Source organism: Ambystoma mexicanum, chromosome 8 (assembly GCF_040938575.1).
Source record: "Ambystoma mexicanum isolate Mex_15411 chromosome 8, UKY_AmexF1_1, whole genome shotgun sequence".
Lineage (NCBI taxonomy): Eukaryota > Metazoa > Chordata > Amphibia > Caudata > Ambystomatidae > Ambystoma > Ambystoma mexicanum.
The window spans coordinates 1,272,364,410-1,272,384,854 of NC_090929.1; the positions used below are offsets into that span (position 1 = coordinate 1,272,364,410).

General features: G+C 43.9%; 1 protein-coding gene across 3 annotated transcripts in view; it reads left to right on the forward strand.

The window, feature by feature from the left end:
- Positions 1-3,376: 3,376 nt before the first annotated feature.
- DNTT (DNA nucleotidylexotransferase) overlaps positions 3,377-20,445 on the forward strand; it is a 2,032,862-nt gene continuing 2,015,793 nt past the window's right edge. For all 3 annotated transcript variants that reach the window (XM_069611395.1, XM_069611396.1, XM_069611397.1), the window contains exon 1: positions 3,377-3,588. In XM_069611395.1, the coding sequence (XP_069467496.1) occupies positions 3,386-3,588 (203 nt within the window). In that variant the 5' untranslated portion in view covers positions 3,377-3,385. The remainder of the gene's footprint in view (positions 3,589-20,445) is intronic.

Here is a 20,445-nt window from a genome sequence, read left to right on the forward strand (position 1 = left end):
GGATGTACTAAGGGATGTATGCACATGGTGTTGAGAGGAAAACAAATGCATGGCCGGGATAACAGAGACACTGAGGAAACAAAAATAGTAAAACAATTCATGGCGATAGACATTAATGATGGAGATGATTCAGATGCAGATACCCCCGACTCCTCCTCAGAAGAGGAGGATACAATGAATAAATAAGACGTTTGGCACACGGCCAAAAGGAGGGTTTGTCAATCTGGAAAAATGAATACCCTTCATTTGAATGAAAGATGTAACTTGATGGCCGAGGGCCAACCGTCTTATGCACCGAATTGGAGAAATATGAACTGCTATGCTTGACTGACGAGCGGCCATTTTAAATGTAGTAAGAATCGCCATTTTGCTTGTTAACCATTGCTCATTGCTTTTTGTCTAAAAACTGCATTGCAGCTTACAATTCTTGTGGATTCTGCTTACTCTGCTCAACTGTTAACATTGTTGTCTGAATATGAAAGGACAAGGTCGCGGGACTGAAGAGTTTGCTGAAACTCCTCATGAGTAGCCCAGAGAGGAATGCCCACGCTCCCTCTCTGTAGCCTTGGGAGGAAGCTGCATGGCATTCAATCACTTCACAGCTGCCAGCCAGTCTCGTACGATGGTAGAATATGTTAGAATAATACAGTTAAAGGCTTGAATTATGCTTCTCTTATGGCCCCCCTTCGCAAAACCCTTTAGAACGTGTCGGCTTCCAGGACACGAGTAGTACCTCATAGATAGCAAATCTTGGAATGTGGCTCTTCCCCCGTGTACAGATTGCTTCCAAGAACAGAACCACCGTGTTCTAAAAGATGCCTCCGCACTTTCTAAATTGCACATTGTTACTAGAATAGACATTGAAAGCATTATAATCGTCATACTCGTCGAATATGTCCATCGTCATCCCAAGTTCGAAGGAACTTAATACAGAGGGGTGTTGAACATGACTTTGCTGATTGTATGATATGCATTTTGTATATATGTAACTTATGTACGTAATTCGCTCTCTTGCGTCCCTCGAGGTCTAGGAAACTCACGTTGCGGGGTGTGAGATCAGAATTGGCCAATTGATACTATCTTTAGCTTGCAATAAATCCTAGCATTGGGAATTTGAAACCTCGTGTCTGGCGCATCTTTTCATGTATGGTCATTGCCTTGTTTCCATAGCACGAGGGACCCCTAGGGGCCCCTTTCAGTGTGTATAATTGATTTATCTTGTGAGATCATTAGCATTAGGTCATTAAGATCCTCAATGAATGATGAGTCTGAAATGCCCACAGGGTTCCAATACAAATGAATGAGTGCATGTGCATACAAAGGAGTTGTAACTTTGACCATATGTATAAACCCATTTGAATTGGGCCATTGTTCAGCGACAGTGCCCGGGGTAATTTTAATAGCTGTAAGGAGACCTGATGTTGGGCGACAATTCTCAGATTTGGAGGCTGTCTTCAGAAAAACATCATAACCATCTAAGATCGGAGAAACTTGGAGCCACGTTTCTTGGAACATTAACAGATCATAATTCACAAGATCTCCAAAACTGTGTATCAAATGCTTGAAGCCTCTCGTATCCCAACTGATTAAAGCAGATGTAGTGGTTGATTTTGTGTCTCCTAGCTACTTCTGCGAGTGAGCTCTTTTGCATGAGCAGTCAACTGAATTCACCTGCGAGATCGTTTTATCAGCAACAAAGGATTTAGAAACCTTTATACTAGAGCAATTCTGTTTTGATCTTAATTGCAGATCTTGAGCATCTTCTATAGAAATGACAAAGCCAAGGTTATAGAGTGATTCTTTCGCTAGCCATATTGTGTTCTGCACCACTCTGGAATTTATCCAGAGTCTTACAGATGTCTCGAGGCTGCTTTTTGGAAATTCAACAAGGGCTAAGTCAGTTGACATATATCTTCTAGTTGGGGAATGTCAGAGAAGATAGCTAGGACAGCAGGTCTGTTTACAACATTTTGCGGCTGAGGGGCAGGGCGACAGGATAGAATTAAAGAATAAGAAGCAGGACGCTTCAAGACTGAAGGGAATAATTTGCTTTTAGGTTCATTTAGCCTTTTCTTGCTGGTGTTCATCGTGGCCTTTAAGTCTTGAGGATTCATGAGTCCTGCAAGTGCAGTTTGTAACAGATGGATCGATTGAGTCGAACTCAACGGAGAGGAGCGAACATCTTCTGACTCTTGCTGGCAAGGGGAGTCTACCTCACATGGATCAAAGTCAGCCTGCTGCTTGGGTAGTTTACACAAGGCCAATTTCAGCGGCAGATCTTTCATTTTATTAGCAGGGTTTGTTGAAAGTTGCCCATCGCTGTATTGCTGCTGGTCAATAGAGCCACCAGGATTGGAACAAGTTGGAATGTTTGACATTTTTAAAACCTCTTGAGGCATATAACTAGTTAAGTTTTTAGCGGGCATATGGTCAGACATGTAAGCGTCTACTGCTTTCCGAATTTCTCTTTGTTGTTGAGCTTGAGAATCGAGACACTGAGACTTGGCGCTTTCTTGTGATGCCAAAATTTGCTGCTTTTTGGCAGCTTCCACTAGACTATCTAATGGGGCACAGGGGATTATCACGTTATCCACCGAGACACTATTCGAGTTGCCTCCCTTTTTGGCCTTTTCAAGCCTTTGATACTTTTTGGATATAGCTTTGGAGAGTGAAATAGTATTCTTCACTGCATTCGGAGTTGGTAATGCTTTGAAGAAATGTTTAGTTTTTGATCCACAGTTTTTTGGTTGGGTCTTCTAATTCTTTGGAAGTTTAGTCATATTAGGTGTATCCATTGTTACAGCCTTTATTTTATTAAAGATGATATATGCAGATTTTTTATTCTTAGCTGGTTTTATCGACACTTGTTGAGTGTCTGATAGCATGAAGATTGATTCCAATTGGGAGTTATGGAGTCCCACTAAGTGGGGGTTTGCGGTGTCTGGTTGCGCCTCAATGCAACTTGTTTTAGAACACACTTCATGGATAGGGTACCGTGGATTAATTTTGGAAACCTACCATGTTGACATATGTGCAGGAGAGCAGATTTGTTAAAGGCGGGCTAGCCACAGTATCGTTTGAAGGCCACTGGTCTAGAAGCATGGGCCAGTCTGCACCTTTTGTAGCAAAAGATTTGTTAACTTTATTCTTATTCGTTCAGAAGTGCTCATTCGAGCAGGCACATCCGATTTTGGGCTCTCAATGCATGATTTTACTGGTTCTGTTGCAATTCTAAAGCTTGTCTGTAGTTTCTGTTTTGGAATCGAGGGCAGCAGGAGAAAGGTGGAAATGGGAGGTGCCCTCGAGCACGCGCGCACAGTCCATTCCGAGGCAGTCACACACTTGAAAAGAGAAGTTTAGATTAGGACAGAGTACCAGGTGCCTCATGTATGCATTCCCGACCACAAGCCTAGCCCCCCGGAGGAAACAGCCAAAATGCATTAAGCCTCCGAAATGTACAAGTAAATATGATATTAAGTTCAAGGACATCGCAATTTACATCTTGGAGAGGAAAATGGGCGCAAGTAGGAGATATTTCCTGATGGAGTTGGCCCGCAAGAAGGGGTTCAGAGTTGAGCCTGATCTAAGGTATGTACACATTTTTATTTTCCTTTGAACATTCTTTAGTAAATGGATATTTGGCTGTAGAACCACATATTTTGCAAAAGCTTAACCTCAGTTTCACACTCTACGCGAGCCGCAAAGGATTTAATTGCATGGGAAAGTAAATGTGTAGGGCACCAGAATCGCCACATATTTTATTTATGCATTTATAGCAGTGCACAAAGCCCTGAGGCATCTAGGCGCTAGTTGCAGTGGAAAAGGTGTTACAGGCAGGCTATATATGTGGCAGACGACTAACAAGACATTTCAGGGTGGTTACATATAGGTAATACGTGCAGCACGAGGCTAAAGTCATAATCAGGTAGGTAAACTTACATTTGCTAAAGTCATAATCAGGTAGGTAAAATGATATGAGTAGCACGAGGCTGGCAAGACAAATCAGGATGTTACAAGCAGGTAAACATCAGGATAATAACAGGCAGGTCATATGCATAGCGCGAGGCTAAGGCCATTATCAGGGGCCAGATTACAGAAATTTTTCACCAGTGCAAGTGCAAAGTGCAAAGTGTGCACGGTATTAGCACTAGGGCAAAGTTTGCCCTATTTTTTTGAAAACACTGGGACACATTAAAAAAAAAAACATTGCACCTCGACAAGTGCAGTTTGGCATATTAAAAGCACCAGGGCAAAAATTGCCCTAGTGCAAAAAAGATCCATGTTCACTACATGTTTGCCCCAGTGCTACTACGGAATGGTATTAGCACTAGGGCAAACTTTGCCCTGATGCAAAAAATGCATCAAAAATGTATATTTTTGGCACTGGGTCAATTTTAGCCCTGGTACTTTTAAATATGCCAAGTGTTTTTAAAAATATGGCAAACTTTGCCCTAGTGCTAATACCGTGTAAACTTTGCACTTGCACGGGGGCAACGTTTCTGTAATCTGGCCCCAGGTAGGTAAACGTACATGCCATAAAGTCATAATCGGGTAAATGTACAAGAGCAGCACGAGGCTGACGAGTTTCAGATAGCCAGGCGGGGGCGAGGGGATGACATTTCCCGCTGGTAGAACAGGAAGTTGGAATCTGCAACATGTTTTCCAGCTCAGCCGGCGGCCATAGAAAAGTGCATCTTTCCTGCATTATTTCGTCAGTGCGGGTGTCTGTTCTTTTTGTGCGCCTTTCCGCCAGCTCGTTGCACAATTTCCTGCGTAAATGGGTTCCCACAGACTTTTCATTGTGTAGCGTGAGCGAATACACGTCATCATCGCTATTCCGTCAATGCCCGAGTTTCGAAGCCATTGTTAAAAGATTCCAACGCGTCTTGAAAGATGAGCTTGCTGCACTGCAACAGTACAGCGCGGGGTCGACTTCATACTAAGCATATGGCCTGTCACGCAAGAAGACTGCACTTTTATGTGCAAAAGACTACACACTTTCTTTTTCTTACGCCAGCCGCAAACCTTTATAGGTATGGGATTGTCAAAGCAGGAACCTAGCTAGGAAGCAACCGAGTGAGGCACATAGGCACCCAGGGGAGTATAGTAAGGGGGTGGGGGTAGAGAAGCGCTAGCTGAGATGGCTGTAGGGCAGAAGCTGAAGAGTGGAGCTAGTGAGGAAAAGTAGTGTTGAGTGGAGTGATCAGCCATTGACAAGATGTGCTTCGAAGTGTCATGTCTTCAGGTGCTTCAAGAAGTGTAAGAATTAGGGGGGCAGTCGTATCTACCTCCCCTTCTGTTACCCTTATGTTTAAGAAATTCCTGATGTCATCCTCTATCATTTTCGAACTTTTACAAACTTGATTCACAGAGTGTTTTCCAAAGGGATTGCACCATCAAAAAAAGCCGCTTAATTGGATCACGCCTTTCGTGTATGTTTCTTTTAAACCTTGTGCTTCTTAAAAATAGAACAAAGGATGGAAAGCAAGCAAGGTTGATGCAACTAGATGGCGTCGTGTCACCATGGACACCCTATTCGTGCCCTGGGTTTTGCTTTGACTTTACCGTTACTTTAGTCCCTTCCATTCAATTGATGTAATGTCAAACTACAACTTCGAAAACAATTAACTGAGAAATGAAAGCCCAGGTTTGGGACATGGTGCCGCTGGTAACATGGAGTCGTCTCGTTAAAGGCTAAGTGCCTTTTTGACACCCCTCCTTCCTTAAAATGGAGGCACATTTTATGTTTCATGGCCACAATGGCACCCACTTGCAGCCCTCTGCTGGAGGCGTCACGGGCACTTGGCTGGACTTGCAGCCCCCTTCTCATGCTCGCATGTCCCTTTTTTACCTTTTATACTGTGTCCCCTCTATATACTTCCTTCGGGAACTCAGGGCGTGCATTTAATTAGACACAGATCCTTGCATTTCAAATTTGGAGTTTAAGATCTTCAATATTTGGAGCGAAACTGTGTGTGTGTGTGTGCATTGTGTATTTTGAATACGTGTTTGTATATTCGTGTATTCTGTGTATGTGCATGCGTGTGTGAGAGAGATATAGGGCCTGTTTAGCAACGCGTTTTCCAATGGGATCCGAAAGAGGCTTTTGTAAATCAGGCCCATAGTCTTCGGGCATTGGCATTCGTGGTGAAGCTTTGCTGTGCATATAGGTCATTTATTTTAAACATACCCATTTTTTTCGTAAAATGCTTAGCATTGCTTTACTGTAGTACTGGCCTGAGCATGTACAAGGATCGATCCTTCCAAAACTGGCTGTTGGATTGTATCTGCTTTGGATTTGACATCCAGCGGGGCTGGTCAGTACCCATTTCCATTATTGCGTATGAAAGCATGAGGGCATCACACAACCTGCTTCTCATGATTCCCGGACGCTTTATTCCGATTTTACTTCGCCCCTCCGTACACTGCTTTCAGGTGCACAGGGCACTCATCTTAATTAGCTAGGGATCCTTAAAGGGCAAATTTGGAGTTCTTTCTTGTGTCCAAATTTTTCAATGTGGATGTGAAACTGGGATACACCTGTGTGTGAATATTGAGATGTACATACAGAAGGTCTCTTTTTGGAGGTACACACCAGTGGTAAATACCTTATCAATTTCCAAATGATGTATACATGAGATATTCCTTAAAGATACCCAAAGTACACATGGTCTATGTAGGAAATGCTTACAGAGGTAATCCGTCAACATGTGCTTCATGCTTGGCCACTTCCTCAGGAGTAGACCAAAATAAATCTGATTTGTTAGTGGATGGGCCATTTATGCCTGTGTCTCTGAGCCCACCACTTTGGGTTAATTTTCATAACACTTTTCACGCTATTTGCCACTCCACGTTTGTTTTATCATCCATTTCTCAAGCATTGGATATATTCAGTGAAAAAACTTTTTTAAAGGGACATTACGGTTACAAGTAAAACCGAAACCCCCAGAAATGTGCCACTTATGGTAAGCTAAGCAACCGTAACTCGCACCACCACTGTGCACTGCTAAGACTAACATACAAGACATCAATGATGACATCACATCTGGGCCACTTGTTGTTGGTCACTGACATTGGTAAGCCAGGTGGTTTTGTTCACTGACAGTCAAAAACTGAAAATTGAAAAGGCGCTAAATACTTGTATGTTCTTAAAGTACTTTCCTTACGGTTTGGTCTAAGCTTATGGTACATATATATGGGACAATAAGTAAGCCTCAAACACACAATTCATTTGTATACATGATGATGAACTTTAATTTTCCCAGTAGAAGGCGGGACATGTTCCCCCATAATAGTAACCTTGTCCAACCAACCATAGTATTGGGCCAGTTATCTCATACCAGTAGCATTGGCAAGATATGGGCTTCAAGGGTAGCTGGCTGGCGAAGGAAACAGTGTATTAGTGATAAGAGCCTGCACAAAGATGGCTGCCAAGTCAAACCACAGAATGGCATCCAAAATGGCCCCATGATAGCCCATTCTAAAGTCATCCCTGGTGGTCTAGTGTTCAAGGGTGCAGCCCAGGGCAATAAAACCATGCTGTGAGCTGCACCCCATGCTTAATGTTTTTCCTGCTACACGGAGAGCAGTGCAACGCTTACCAACTGTTCCAGCGCAGCATTTCAGCAAGCAAACAGCAACAGGAAAATCCTGTCGGATCTCCGGTCTTCTGCTACTTACCAGCTTTGACTCCTGCTTGCTCTGATTGACTCTTCGCCACTGCCGGACACCTGAAAGTGAAAGCACAGGTCAGGACATTAATGGGACTTGTGCCCTGAGCCAACATCAGAAAACGTGCTTACCTCTTTCGGCCACAATCCAGACAAGGCTGACATCCTCCAGCTTCTGTGACATCCCAGAGGGTAAACGCACCTATGGAGGGAAAACACAAGACAGCAAGGAAATGCAAGACTATTTCAACACAGCACAGACATTATTTCAATGCATCTCGATGAACTTTTAGACTTGCGCTCCGCAGCGCTACCACCATCCACTCTCCCTGAGACATTCAACTCACTAGAAGCATCTCGTGTGTCGCAGAAGGACTAGACCACGTTTGTTCAGTGTAGCAACTGGACCTGGTGTTAAAGATTGCATGCTGGGACTTGCCGCCAGATATAGAAGGTGAGCCAGTGCTCCTGTCAGCCAACAGCCTAAGGGGGGGTTCAATGGAGGTTGGGGGGAATAAGTACAGAACCAGTACTAAAAAGTGTCCACTTGTTGCCCATAGGTTACACAGCACCCCACTTACCATGCTACGCCCTGAAGACCCTTCGCATATGGAAACCACTAGTGATACGACAGACACAAGGCTTCGATTTCCAAGTACTAGGGTTTATTGCAAAAAATACGCTCAGTCGGCCGACTGGGTCTAACGTCCCGCAACGTGTGTCATCCAGACCTAGTGAGACACAAGAGAGCGAACATCATACAAACATTACATATATACAAAATATTAGCCTTTAAGGCACATCAGAACCGCCCATAATGTATCTTCTTCAGCTAGGGTTCAGTGATTGACAATTATGACACATATGACACATTATGGCAAGTTTCTTAATCTATTATACTCAGCAACAGTTGCAGACATAGTTCTTTGTTAAAAGAACATAAAGCACTCCTTCAGTGAGGATATTGTGTTCTCGGGAGAGACACATTCCAAAGCACCTTATCTACTAGTTTCTATTCGTGAGCTTGGGGTCAGCCCGTTCTGAGGAAAGTCTGTGAAGGTGGACCGCTAGAAAAGTATAATTCATGTTTTAACTGCCTATTTCTACAGCTTTAGTGAGACAGGACGGCACCTGGGCCACTGATAAAATGCCGTTTCTGCTTGCTCTCAAGGATTTCATGAGGGAGGAAAACAATGTATTTCTCTACTGTTTGGCATTCCTGTCTGGGCTGATCTTTCAACATGCAGGCTGTGGCCTTGTACCGCGTATGAGCTTTTCAGAATATAATATGTTTAGCAAAGCATTTAACAGAAGAGCAAAAAAGCAGAGAGAGATCAGCAAAAAATGGTGGATGTTACACAAGATGGATGCCCTGTGATTCTATAGATGATTCTGGGATCGCACATGATGCGATTGGTTTATGGCCAACATAATATACCTTCTCTACTTGGTTTAGGGTTGTTTCTAGACTTACAAACCCTCCTTTTGGCAGTAAGCCAAACGCATCATCCATACATCTCATCTTCATCTGACCATGTGTCTAATTCTGAACTGTGCATGCTACTGTAATCGTCATCTTCGATATTAATTGACATGAATTATTTTATTGTTTCCATTTCCATATTTGCACCCTTATTCAATATGGGAGTCCTTTTTTTCGTTATAGCTTGTACACATTCATTTGTAATTTCAGAGCAAAAGATTGGTAGGCAGTGTATGCTACAGCAGCAGACCATAAGGATCCCAAGTGATGTTATTAATATTGCGATTACTTTCCAACCCCATGAACGCAGCAGTTCCCAGAACCATGTGCTTATATTCAGATTCCAACCACCTGTCGGGGCATGAACGTCATAACTCAGGATGTGCAATTTCCTGATTGCTTCAAAAATCATAGGGGAGGAGTCACTTACAAATACACAGCACGCTGACCCCACGATTTTGCACACACCTCCACGATCAGCCAAAAATATATCTAAAGCCATTCTATTCTGAAGTGTCATTAATCTGCTTTCTCCTCTAGTGTCATATTGTATAATATATCTGTAGTTCCATTTATTGTTTTTACTAGTACCCTGGACAATTTTCTTATATTCCATGAATTTATTGCTTGCCCCCAAAATGGTATAAATGATTTTGCTATATCCTCTGCAATTAATCCTGTATCATCCCGCCGTGGCCTGGATCTGGATAATTTGGATATGTCTGTCGTTTTGGAAAGGAATACACCAGGAAAAAGCATCCCTAAATAACAGGTCCATCCCCAATTTCTAGGCAACCAGTGATAAGCTTGTTCTCCACATATAAAATAAACAGGATCACCTACATATATTGGTTCTTCATCTTTCTCAAGTACTGCAATATTCATGCATCTAGTGATTGTTTCTACTAAATAAGAACCCTTTTTTCGTAAGAAAAATGGGACAGTACGTGGACTGTAATTGATAGTATAGGAGGGGAGCACAACATCCTTGTTCCCTACTGGATTCCTGTGGAAAGTGATTACAGATGATTTATAAGGTACAAACAGTCTATCTACTGGCTTTACATTCGTTTTTATTACTCTCGCCCTGTTAAATATGGAGCAACCCACCGGTTCCATCACCACTTTTTCAAACTCATCCATGTCTGTTCCATCCAATTGACCCGTATCACTCTTGTTCCATTTCCCATAAAATAGTGCACTCAATGATGCATAACATGCCGTATGAAGCGGTAATGGCTGTACGTACCAACCCATTCCTTTTCCCCCATGCTGGGGTAAATGGGTGCAGACCCAACAATTCGTCCTATTCAGGATAGTGTGAGTCATATTCATAATTAAAAGCAATGTGTTATTATCATACCCTTTTCTGTGTCTCACCTCTGAAGGAGGAAGAGTGTAAGAGAGCACATGTACCGGACTGCCTGTGGCAGGAGCATTCGTGGCAGGAAAAAACAGGCTTAAAGGATGCACAGTTTCCAAATACCAAAGATCGGGACCAGTGTACCCAAGATGCAAAGTAGCATCCTAATGATTTACATATTTTTCCCACGGCAAATTCTATGTATATTTTAGTCTCTATCTCTATAATATCAACAGTGTTGGTGCAGGAGGGAGCAGGAGTTAGTGCAGGCATTGTCTGCAATGTTTGTCGCAGCAATGTTCGTCACGAGGAATTTCTTCACAGCATCACACGTTGGACAGCAAAGCGTTCAAATAGCAGCAAAGGATTCAGGCCAGTTCATGTTAGCCTACTTGAAAAATAAGCAGCAAGTTTATGTGATTCTGCACAGTGCTCCACAATGTTGGAGAAAGCATCAATTGTGTTGGTACCTTGTGCCTCCTCGCTTGTCCTCACAGGCTCGCATTGGTCATTCACTTTCCAAAGGTAGCACCGGGAAGCCGCGTTCCAGAGCTTTCAATTTGATGCAAATTGATACAGCTCATACACTTCACTTCCCTAGACCTACGATTCCCAATTCATCCATGCTGGGAACAGAGGCAAAACAAACATGCAGATCAGATCACTTCCTATTTTGAGAACGTAGTTTGTACCTTATTGCTCCAGGTACGGTGTGATCAATGAATAACGCCTTTTCATTCCTGGAGGCAGGCTTAGTGTCAGCCTGTGATGCAATGAGTGATGATGCGGCAACTGTCGGACAAGGCCGAAGCACCTTTTGCCCTTTGATCATTGCTGCAATCTCTCCAGGCCCTTTCCCGAGCTTAGAAGACACTTCTGGCAGAGAACTGGCGATTGTGTCTTTACGATCATGTGCAGCTGTTTCTCTTTCGGCATCTGGATCAGGCGGCTCCTTCGGAGGGAATGGAATTCTCTTTGTATGTGTGGCATGGACCCATGCCTTTCGATCATCCACTTGGACTGCAGTCTGTGTTGCCTGGAGGACCTGATAGGGGCCCTTCCACTTCGGTGCAAGTGAGAACTTCTGCTTGAAAGTTTTCATCAGCACTCAGTCCCCAGGCTGCAGACAATGCCTCGGGCCTGTATATCTGACAGGAAGAGCCTCCTGCACCTGCTGATGAATCAAATGCAATTTCTGAGTTAACAGTTTACAATAAGTGCTGAGCAAAGGGTATTCAATTTCACTCAGGCGTTTAGGCTGCGGGCGCTCCAAACATTCGCAGGTCTCCCCATTACAATTGCATATGGGGAGAGTCCAGTCCTTGCCTGCACAGACGTTGTCATACACAACAAAGCTAATGGCAACGCATCGGGCCACTTCAACTGGCTCCCTGAGCATATTTTGCAAATTTTATTCTTCAAAATACTGTTTTGGCGTTCCACAAGACCGGCACTCATCGGGTGTCCAGACGAGTGGAATCTTTTGTCAATCTTAAGGCCTGCACAAATCTGTAGTATCACGGCGGCAAAAACGTGCGGGCCGTTATCTGACCATATGACACGTGGCAGGCCAAATCGGGAAAAGTACTCTTTTAGCATCACTTCCGCTGTGCTCATTGCTGTACAGTCTTTAAGCGGATAGGCCTCCACCCATTTACTGAATGCACAGACCACCACAAGGACGTACTTGAAATTCTGACACCTTTCCATTTCTATGAAATCAAAATGGATCACTTCAAATGGCATAGAGGGTGGGCCAAAACTACCTAATGTAGTCCTGGTTCCTTTTCCAATTTTATGTTGTTGTCACACCGCGGCCGTGGAAACTCTGGGCAAGATGGAGGCGGTATCGAGCCTCTATACCGGTCCGCTTGACGCTCTAGTCGTCTTGGACCGGCAGGTATAATAGGAGACCACGCCCCCTGCAACTCGCGTTGCATCTCGCTTTCGTTAGTCTCTTGACTTTCGCCCGCGTAGCAGTGCCCCGTCCAGTGTGCATTATTACTCCTTGCTCCCTCTGGTCCTTTGCTACCCTGACCTCTCCGACTGAGTTTTTCTCCACTGGATTCTGCCTCGCTCACTTCCCCTTCTCTCGTTCCTCCCTTTTTTTCCCTGCTTCGATTCCCAGTCACCCGTTCGCGGTGTGTTCAGTGTCCGCGACTCCTTACTACGCTCGTTTCTCTCACTCTTTCTCTCTCTCCCACTCGCTTTCTTTCTCTCTCTCCCGCTCGCTTTCTTTCTCTCTCTCCCGCTCGCTTTCTCTCTCTCTCTCCCGCTCGCTCTCTCTCTCTCTCTCTCTCTCTCTCTCTCTCTCTCTCTCTCTCTCGCACTCACACTCTCTCTTTTCTCTCTCTCTCTCGCGCTCGCACTCTCTCTCTCTCTCGATCTCTTCTTCTTTCATCTTTTCCTCCTCTCTTACCTTCTTCCAGAGTTCTATCGTCGCTATCCTTCTTCTTTAGCCTCCTGTCTGGAATAGTTCCTCGCTTCCAGTGATCGGTCGAACCCCATTCTCTCCCAGAGCTTCGCTTGGAGCAAACCCCTTTCCGGGGAGATCAGACCTTCTGTTAACTTACTGTTTCAGCTGATACGGGACTACGCCAGCCTCTCCAGTCTCCAATCTCCAATCTCCAGTCTCCAGTCTCCAGTCTTCACATCGGATTTGTCAATACCATCAATTGACACACAGGGTTTTTTCTGCCATATCAGGCTTTTTCCCTGTTTGAGGAGCGGACTCCCCTGGGTTCACCTGACTGCCAGATCCATAGGCGGGCAAGGTGGCCTCGGGGGGAGACCGTCCCTATCTCTTCGAACGTAAGAAGGGAAGAAGGACTATCCAGTCAAGCGACGAAAGAGGGAGTTCCCAGACAGAAAGAAGAAGGAGACCAAGGTCATCAAACCCTGCTGAAGTTCCAGGTGAGGAGTCTCAGGGGGCAGGAACCTTTACACACTCTGACAGATGTAAACATATCATGCAGTTTTGGACCAATCTATCAGCAGTTTTTCTAATGTGCGGATTCTGGCATACTGTGTCTAGATGCTGAACCATTTTCTTAGCACATATGTGCGTGGGGCTGTGGGCCATAATGACCATCGCTGTTACATAGGCATTGGGCAACATCCATTTTCTACTCGTTTTGTCCACCCAGCAACCCTCTATGTCTAATTCTGCTGTACCTTCAGACCAACTTTTTATCTCGTCTACAGTTGCTTCTGTTTGCATTTCTTTAACTGTGGCAATTCCATTTTCTACCATGCAGGGTACCTCTTTCGACCTTTCAATACACATTTTTGTATGTAAATCACTGGCAGTTTGTTTCGCAATTTTGTCTGCAAATGCGTTTCCTTTTCCAACATCACATGCTATTTTTTTATGTGCTTCACATTTCATTATTGCTAATCGTTTAGGAAGTGCAAGAGCAGACAACAATCTTACTATTAAAGTGTCATGTTGGATCTTCGTTCTATGTGATGTCAGGAAACCCCTCTCAGCCCATAATCAACCAAAATTATATACCTCCCTAAATGCGTACTGACTGTCAGTATATATGTTCACATTTAAGTTTTCAGAAATTTCATATGCTCTGGTTAACGCTATTATCTCTGCAGCCTGTGCTGAATTGTATGGGATTCTTTTGCTCTCCACAATACTCTTTAGTGTCATGATGGCATATGCAGCAGTTGATGTACCATCAGGTAATTTGACACAAGTACAGTCACAAAACAGTTCTCCGTCTGGCTCTTTTTGTGGTGTGTCTGTTAGATTGATTCTCCCTTTAGTTTCTTTCTCAGTAACCATTAAACAATCATGGGGAAATTCTTTTTCACCCATTCTTTCATTGGGAGGGGGCATTAACTCAGTCGGATTCAAAGCGCAACAACTCATAATTTGGATATGCAGTGCAAATAGAACTATTTCATACCTCGTCACCCTTGCTGATGTAAGGTGCTGCACCTGCGTTCTATTTAAAAGAATGTCTACTGCGTGAGGCACCATTATGGTCAAGGTGTGACCCAAAACGATCCTCTCGGTTTGTTTTACTGACGTGGCAGCCGCTGCATCAGCTCACAACCAGCGCAGCAAAGCGCATGCAACAGGATCCAGTGCAGAAGAAAAATAACCGCATGGCCTATTTCTCCCTCCTTGTTCCTGTGTCAAGACAGCCAAAGCACAACCATTGTTCTCATGCACGACATCCTTCTTTGTCAATGCCACCATTGGTTTCACAATCATGGCAAAATTTGCGATCCACTGCCTACAATATGAAGCTATGCCTATTATAGCTCTGACTTCCTTCTGCGTTTTTGGAATGGGCATACAAGAGATACTTTCTATCCTTTATGATGTCAGTCTCCTTCCCTCCTTCGAAATGTGGTAGCCCAAATAAGCCACCTCCTTTCGACAATACTGGACTTTTTTTCAATGAAGCTTTGTGTCCATGCGCTGCTAAATGTGTTAACAATGCAACTGTACTTTCTTTCCAAATTTCTTCTGTGTCTGCAGCAATTAGTAAGTCATCAATGTACTGTTTTAATACACAGCCTGTTGGTAGTTCTAACATGTCTAGTTGTTCTTTTACTGCCCTACTATAAATACTCGGGCTTTCAGTGTAACCTTGCGGAATACGTGTAAATGTAAATGATCATCCTCCTAGAGTAAAAGCAAATAAATATCTGCTATCTGGATGTACTGGAATGCTGAAAAACGTGTTCTTCAATTCTACAACACTAAAATACGATGCAGATGGAATCATAGTTAAAATGGTCGTCACGTCTGTGACTAATGGAAATTGGGGATCAACTACTTTATTCAATCCGCGCAGATCAATTATGAAATGATAAGGTATCTCGCTACCTCCTTTCTTATAAACTGGAAGAATTGGACTATTGCATGTACTACCTGAAATCTCATAAATTACGTTCTGTTTAATCAAATCAGAGACAATGCACCTCAATGCTCTCTCCCATTCCACCGAGATCTTATATTGTGGAATGCGTGGTAATGTAATTCCTTCTTTCAACACAATTTTCAGTGGCTCTATCTTTAATCAGCCCACATCGTTATCATTCATTGCCCATATACATGTTGGTACTTTACCCAATTCAGTCGGTAATGGTTTGGACAAAAATTGTGATACCAGAGCTTTTTGTGGTGATATTGTCAAATATACTCCATCAGGAGAACAATGAATAACTGCACTCAATTCTTTCAATAAATTTAAACCTAATAGATTTTCGCCGCAATTTTGTGTCAAAAGAAATTGGCAAAATTCAGTGAATGGACCTAGTGTTATAGGTACTGAATGTGACACTGGACTAATTACTGGTGTACCTGCGAACCCTACTGAGACATTATTCTGTCCTGACAGTGGTGTATCTGGAACCAGGTGATGGTCGATTGAACATTTCTGTGCACCTGTGTCCACTAGAAAATTGTGCTCCCTCTTCCCAACCTTCATTTCTACGTAGGGCCCTTTCTGGTCTATGGGAATAGATACTGGTTCCAACCCCTGTCCTGGGCTGTCCTAGTAACACAATACATCATCAGATGTGAAGTCGCCAGAATAGTATGCGTTGGCCTGATTATCGAAAACATTTCCATCTCCCGCACCATTCTGCTGTTGGTCGCTTTGGTTCTGATACTGATTCCCCTGGGTATTCTGACTTTGTGACATTCTTGTGTTTCTATTCTGTCCTTGTGTTCCCGGGCAAACTCTATTCTGTCTTCTCGGGAAATTCCCATCCGATTCTGTATCTGCAGGCACTGTGCTCGCCAATGGCCTTCTTGTCTACAATAGGCACATTGATTGAGTCCAATTGGACCACTGTGCATGTTGGAAAAGTTAGATCTTGTTTGTGCATTCCCACCACTTCTGTTATTGTTTGCTACTTGTTGCATTAACACCCTTGTTTTCAAATTCTCTTTGTCCTTCATTTCTTTCTCCTTCTCTGCATTTACTCTATTCTCATATTATTGGGCCATATGTAACACTTCACTCTGTGATTTTGTTTGCCATGAACTCTCAGATGTCATTATTAGATTTTGAATTTTCGGTAACGACCTCCGTACATACTTATCAGCAAACAAACCTTTTCCCTGATTCAGTACTCAAATCTTGGCCACTAAAATCTGCAAATACTTCTTCAAACCGATTAAAATAATCTGTTGCCGCTTCATCTTTACCCTGCACGCAAGCTGTCAATTTGTCCCAAACAATTCTTCTCTCAGGTACTAAAATGTTCAATTTCTGTACTATTCGTGCTGGTAAAGTTAACATGACTAGCGGCGGTTTTTCACCAGCTTTTCTGTTCGCAACACTCATAATCAAATGTTTCCATGTATCACCCAAAATATCAATGTCATCTGTATTTGTAATCTGTTTCCATATGTCTACAGGAAGAATCACAGGAAATAATAGGTCAATATCACTCATTGTAAAGACAGGCTAATTCAGAACAGACTCTATTTCCTTATAAAATCCCGCCGGGTTTTCGTGAGATCAGGTATTGTGTGCTTAATGTTATTTACCTCCTGTCTAGAAAAAGGGACATGTACGAACTGCGCAGTATAATGGGCTTCTATTACCTGCAGTGGATTTCCATCAGCTGCAGCAATCTCTACTTTCAGGACAAACGTGGGGGGCACTTCTCTCATAGGCAATTGTAAGCTAGGCGTTTCCTCCACTGTTCGCTTGCTGAGTGATAGTGCTAAATCGAGAGAGAGAGCAGCCTTTCCAGTTTCAGGCAAAAATGCCCTTTTATATATTGGGCCTCATTACGATCGTGGCGGTCCGGAAATAACGGTGGCGGTAAACCCGCCGCCACCGTTGTTTCCGAACCGCCTGATCCCGACCCCTGCAGGCGGGAGGTGATGTTCCCGCCAGGTCTGACCTGGCGGGTTTAACACCGCCCGCCTGCAGGCGGACGAGGAAACACCGGCAGCATTACAAGATGCTGCCGGTGTTTCCATGATCCCGATTCCCATTGAGTCCCATAGGACTCAATGGGAATGGGGATTTACAGCATTCCGCCTCCGTGATTCCCGGAAAACCGGGGTTGTGATGCCCCGGTAATTCCGGGAGTCACGGAGGCGGAATGGTAATACGAGTCCGGCGTTAACCAGGCGGTTTTACCGCCTCGGTTAACGCCGGACTCGTAATGAGGCCCATTGTCTTTAAATCAGGAGGGCAACATAATTTTGTTGTTCAAATGCTCATCTTGAAAATATTCAACCATTACCTGCAATACCTTTCTCTGCATCTCTAGTGTATGTTCACTAAACGTATCATGCACTTCTATGGGGGTAATGGTGACATCAGTAAATCATCTAAGCGCCTCTCGTGTACACATTTTCCTTTCTTCACTAACAGACTGTAACGGTGGCAAAAATAAATCGCTGCTGGGCATATGGCACTACCTGTTGTTTCCCCCTTTTCATCTCCTCAGTCAATTGATCAAGTTCACTTTTAAACACAAATAGCCAGCCTACATGTTCTTGTATTTCTGACGCACTTTCCCGCATGCGAGAAAAAACATTTAGACCCCGCAACTCCTGCGGTGCTAGTGTACCAGTCAACTTTTTCCATTCCTCCACTAGATGCTCCCCCATGCATTCTAACAATACCTGTTGTTCGCATTATTGCCTTCAATGTATGTTTCTGCCCATTCTTTCAGCTGCTCTTTCCTCTCTTTGCTAATCGTACTACGAGTCATTCTACGACACTTAGATGGAATTCTCAACTTTGGCCTGCATCACATCTAGACAGGATTATGAATGTTAGTGTGTACCACACTTAGATGGAATTCTCAACTTTGGTCTGCGTCTCATCTAGACAGCATTACTAATGTTAGCATGTACCACACTTAGATGGAATCCTTGACTTTAGCTTGCGTTACATCTAGATAGAAATGCGAATGTTAGCATGTGCCACACTTAGATGGAATTCTCAACTTTAGTCTGCTTCGCATCTAGACAGGATTATGAATGTTAGCATGTACCACACTTAGATGGAATCCTGGACTCTAGCCTGCATTACATCTAGATAGAAATGTGAATGTTAGCGTGTACCACACTTAGGTGGAAATCTCAACTTTGGCCTGCGTCGCATCTAGACAGGATTGTGAATCTTAGCATGCACCACACTTAGATGGAATTCTCAACTTTGGCCTGCGTCGCATCTAGACAGCATTACTAATGTTAGCATGTACCACACTTAGATGGAATCCTTGACTCTAGCTTGCATTACATCTAGATAGAAATGCGAATGTTTGCATGTGCCACACTTAGATAGAATTCTCAACTTTGGCCTGCGTCGCATCTAGACAGCATTACTAATGTTAGCGTGTACCACACTTAGATGGAATCCTTGACTCTAGCTTGCGTTACATCTAGATAGAAATGTGAATGTTAGCATGTGCCACACTTAGATGAAACTGTGAATGATGACTAGTGCAACACCTGAATGGAATCATGATCACTAGCCTTCCCCACATCTAGACGTAATATTGAAATTGGCAAGCGCCACACTCCGATGGAATGGTGAATGATGGCAAGCATCACACCTAGACATAATTGCAGGGACAGCAAGGTCATCTAACCAATCCACTAACAATTTCATCCCTCTGCATACACCTCTCAAACTCTAACCAAACACAACCACAAGCCTAAAATGCAGCAATCCTCACAAACTTCACTACACTGCAACAACAAAACAAAGCGCACATAGACTTGCACAACAGCACACAACGACTACTGACCGTAAAACACCCAAAGCCCAGCACACGGACCCACCGCGCTGAGGCTGCCAACAGCACATCACTGCTCTCTTGCACTTTTCCAGCTTATTCCCACTGACTCACCCCCCTCCTCTCCCTCTTTCAGAGCCACCAGAGTGCCAGGGGACCACTCCGGCGGTGATAGTGCGCGGTACAAATATCCTTTAACATTAACATTAACATTCCTTTGAGCACAGGCCCCACCTCTCTAGAACTGTGTCCTGTGGCGGCTGCTAACTCACGCTCTGTCTGCAGTGGAGGAAATAGTGTCACGTGCACAGGGGGAGCTGGTGCAGACGGAACAACAGGAGTGGGGGTGGCAAGTGAGGTGGAGGAGCAATGGCTGCAATAGCGTCAGCACTACCTTGAGGACGTTCATTTCTTCATTCAAAAATTTGTTTATTAGCTCATCTGATATATGCAAATCTTGTTGTGGATATATTTTTTGTAGACCTATTTGAAAGGCCCTGTCCATTCTCCATAGATCCTATATTATTTTAAGCTCATCAAGTTCTAGTGCTTTCTCTGTGTTTGATTTGTGTCTTCGTGCATGTTTCTCCCTACTTCTTAGACGGAGGTTAGCTTCCTTCCTCCAATCTCTCACGACATCGAATGCCGCTGGGCGTGCTGTTTTGCGTAGCAGTACTGATTCTAAGTGCTCTATACGTGCCAACTCAAAAGTCCCATCGTTAGGCCACTGCAAGTCTGCTACATGTCTGGTCTGCCTATGCCAAATCACGTTAAACATTATTGCCTCTATTCCCATACTTCACATACATTTCAAACGTTGGCGACCCTATGGGTGGCACAACCAGGCCAGTTTCCAAAGATTGTCTACCGCAGTGGAAAAATCCCACTAGACAAGAAAACAATTTCCCAGGCATAATTGATCTTTTACTCATATCTTACCCTGGGCGTTTGATCTTGCAAGAGCAACACTCAATCAATATCAGGTCGATTAAGAATCGGGGCATGACTCACCTGATCAATCAGTTCGTCACTCAAGACGCAATTCGTCTGTATACAGACGCAACCAAGAATCATTGTGACTGCGTATCTGGCTCAATCTGCCTCATTTCGGGACCCTCGCCTCGATACCCTCTGGACGCTCGTCGATCAGGGATCAGCTGTGTACAGATCTGCAAAGGAGTCTCTCA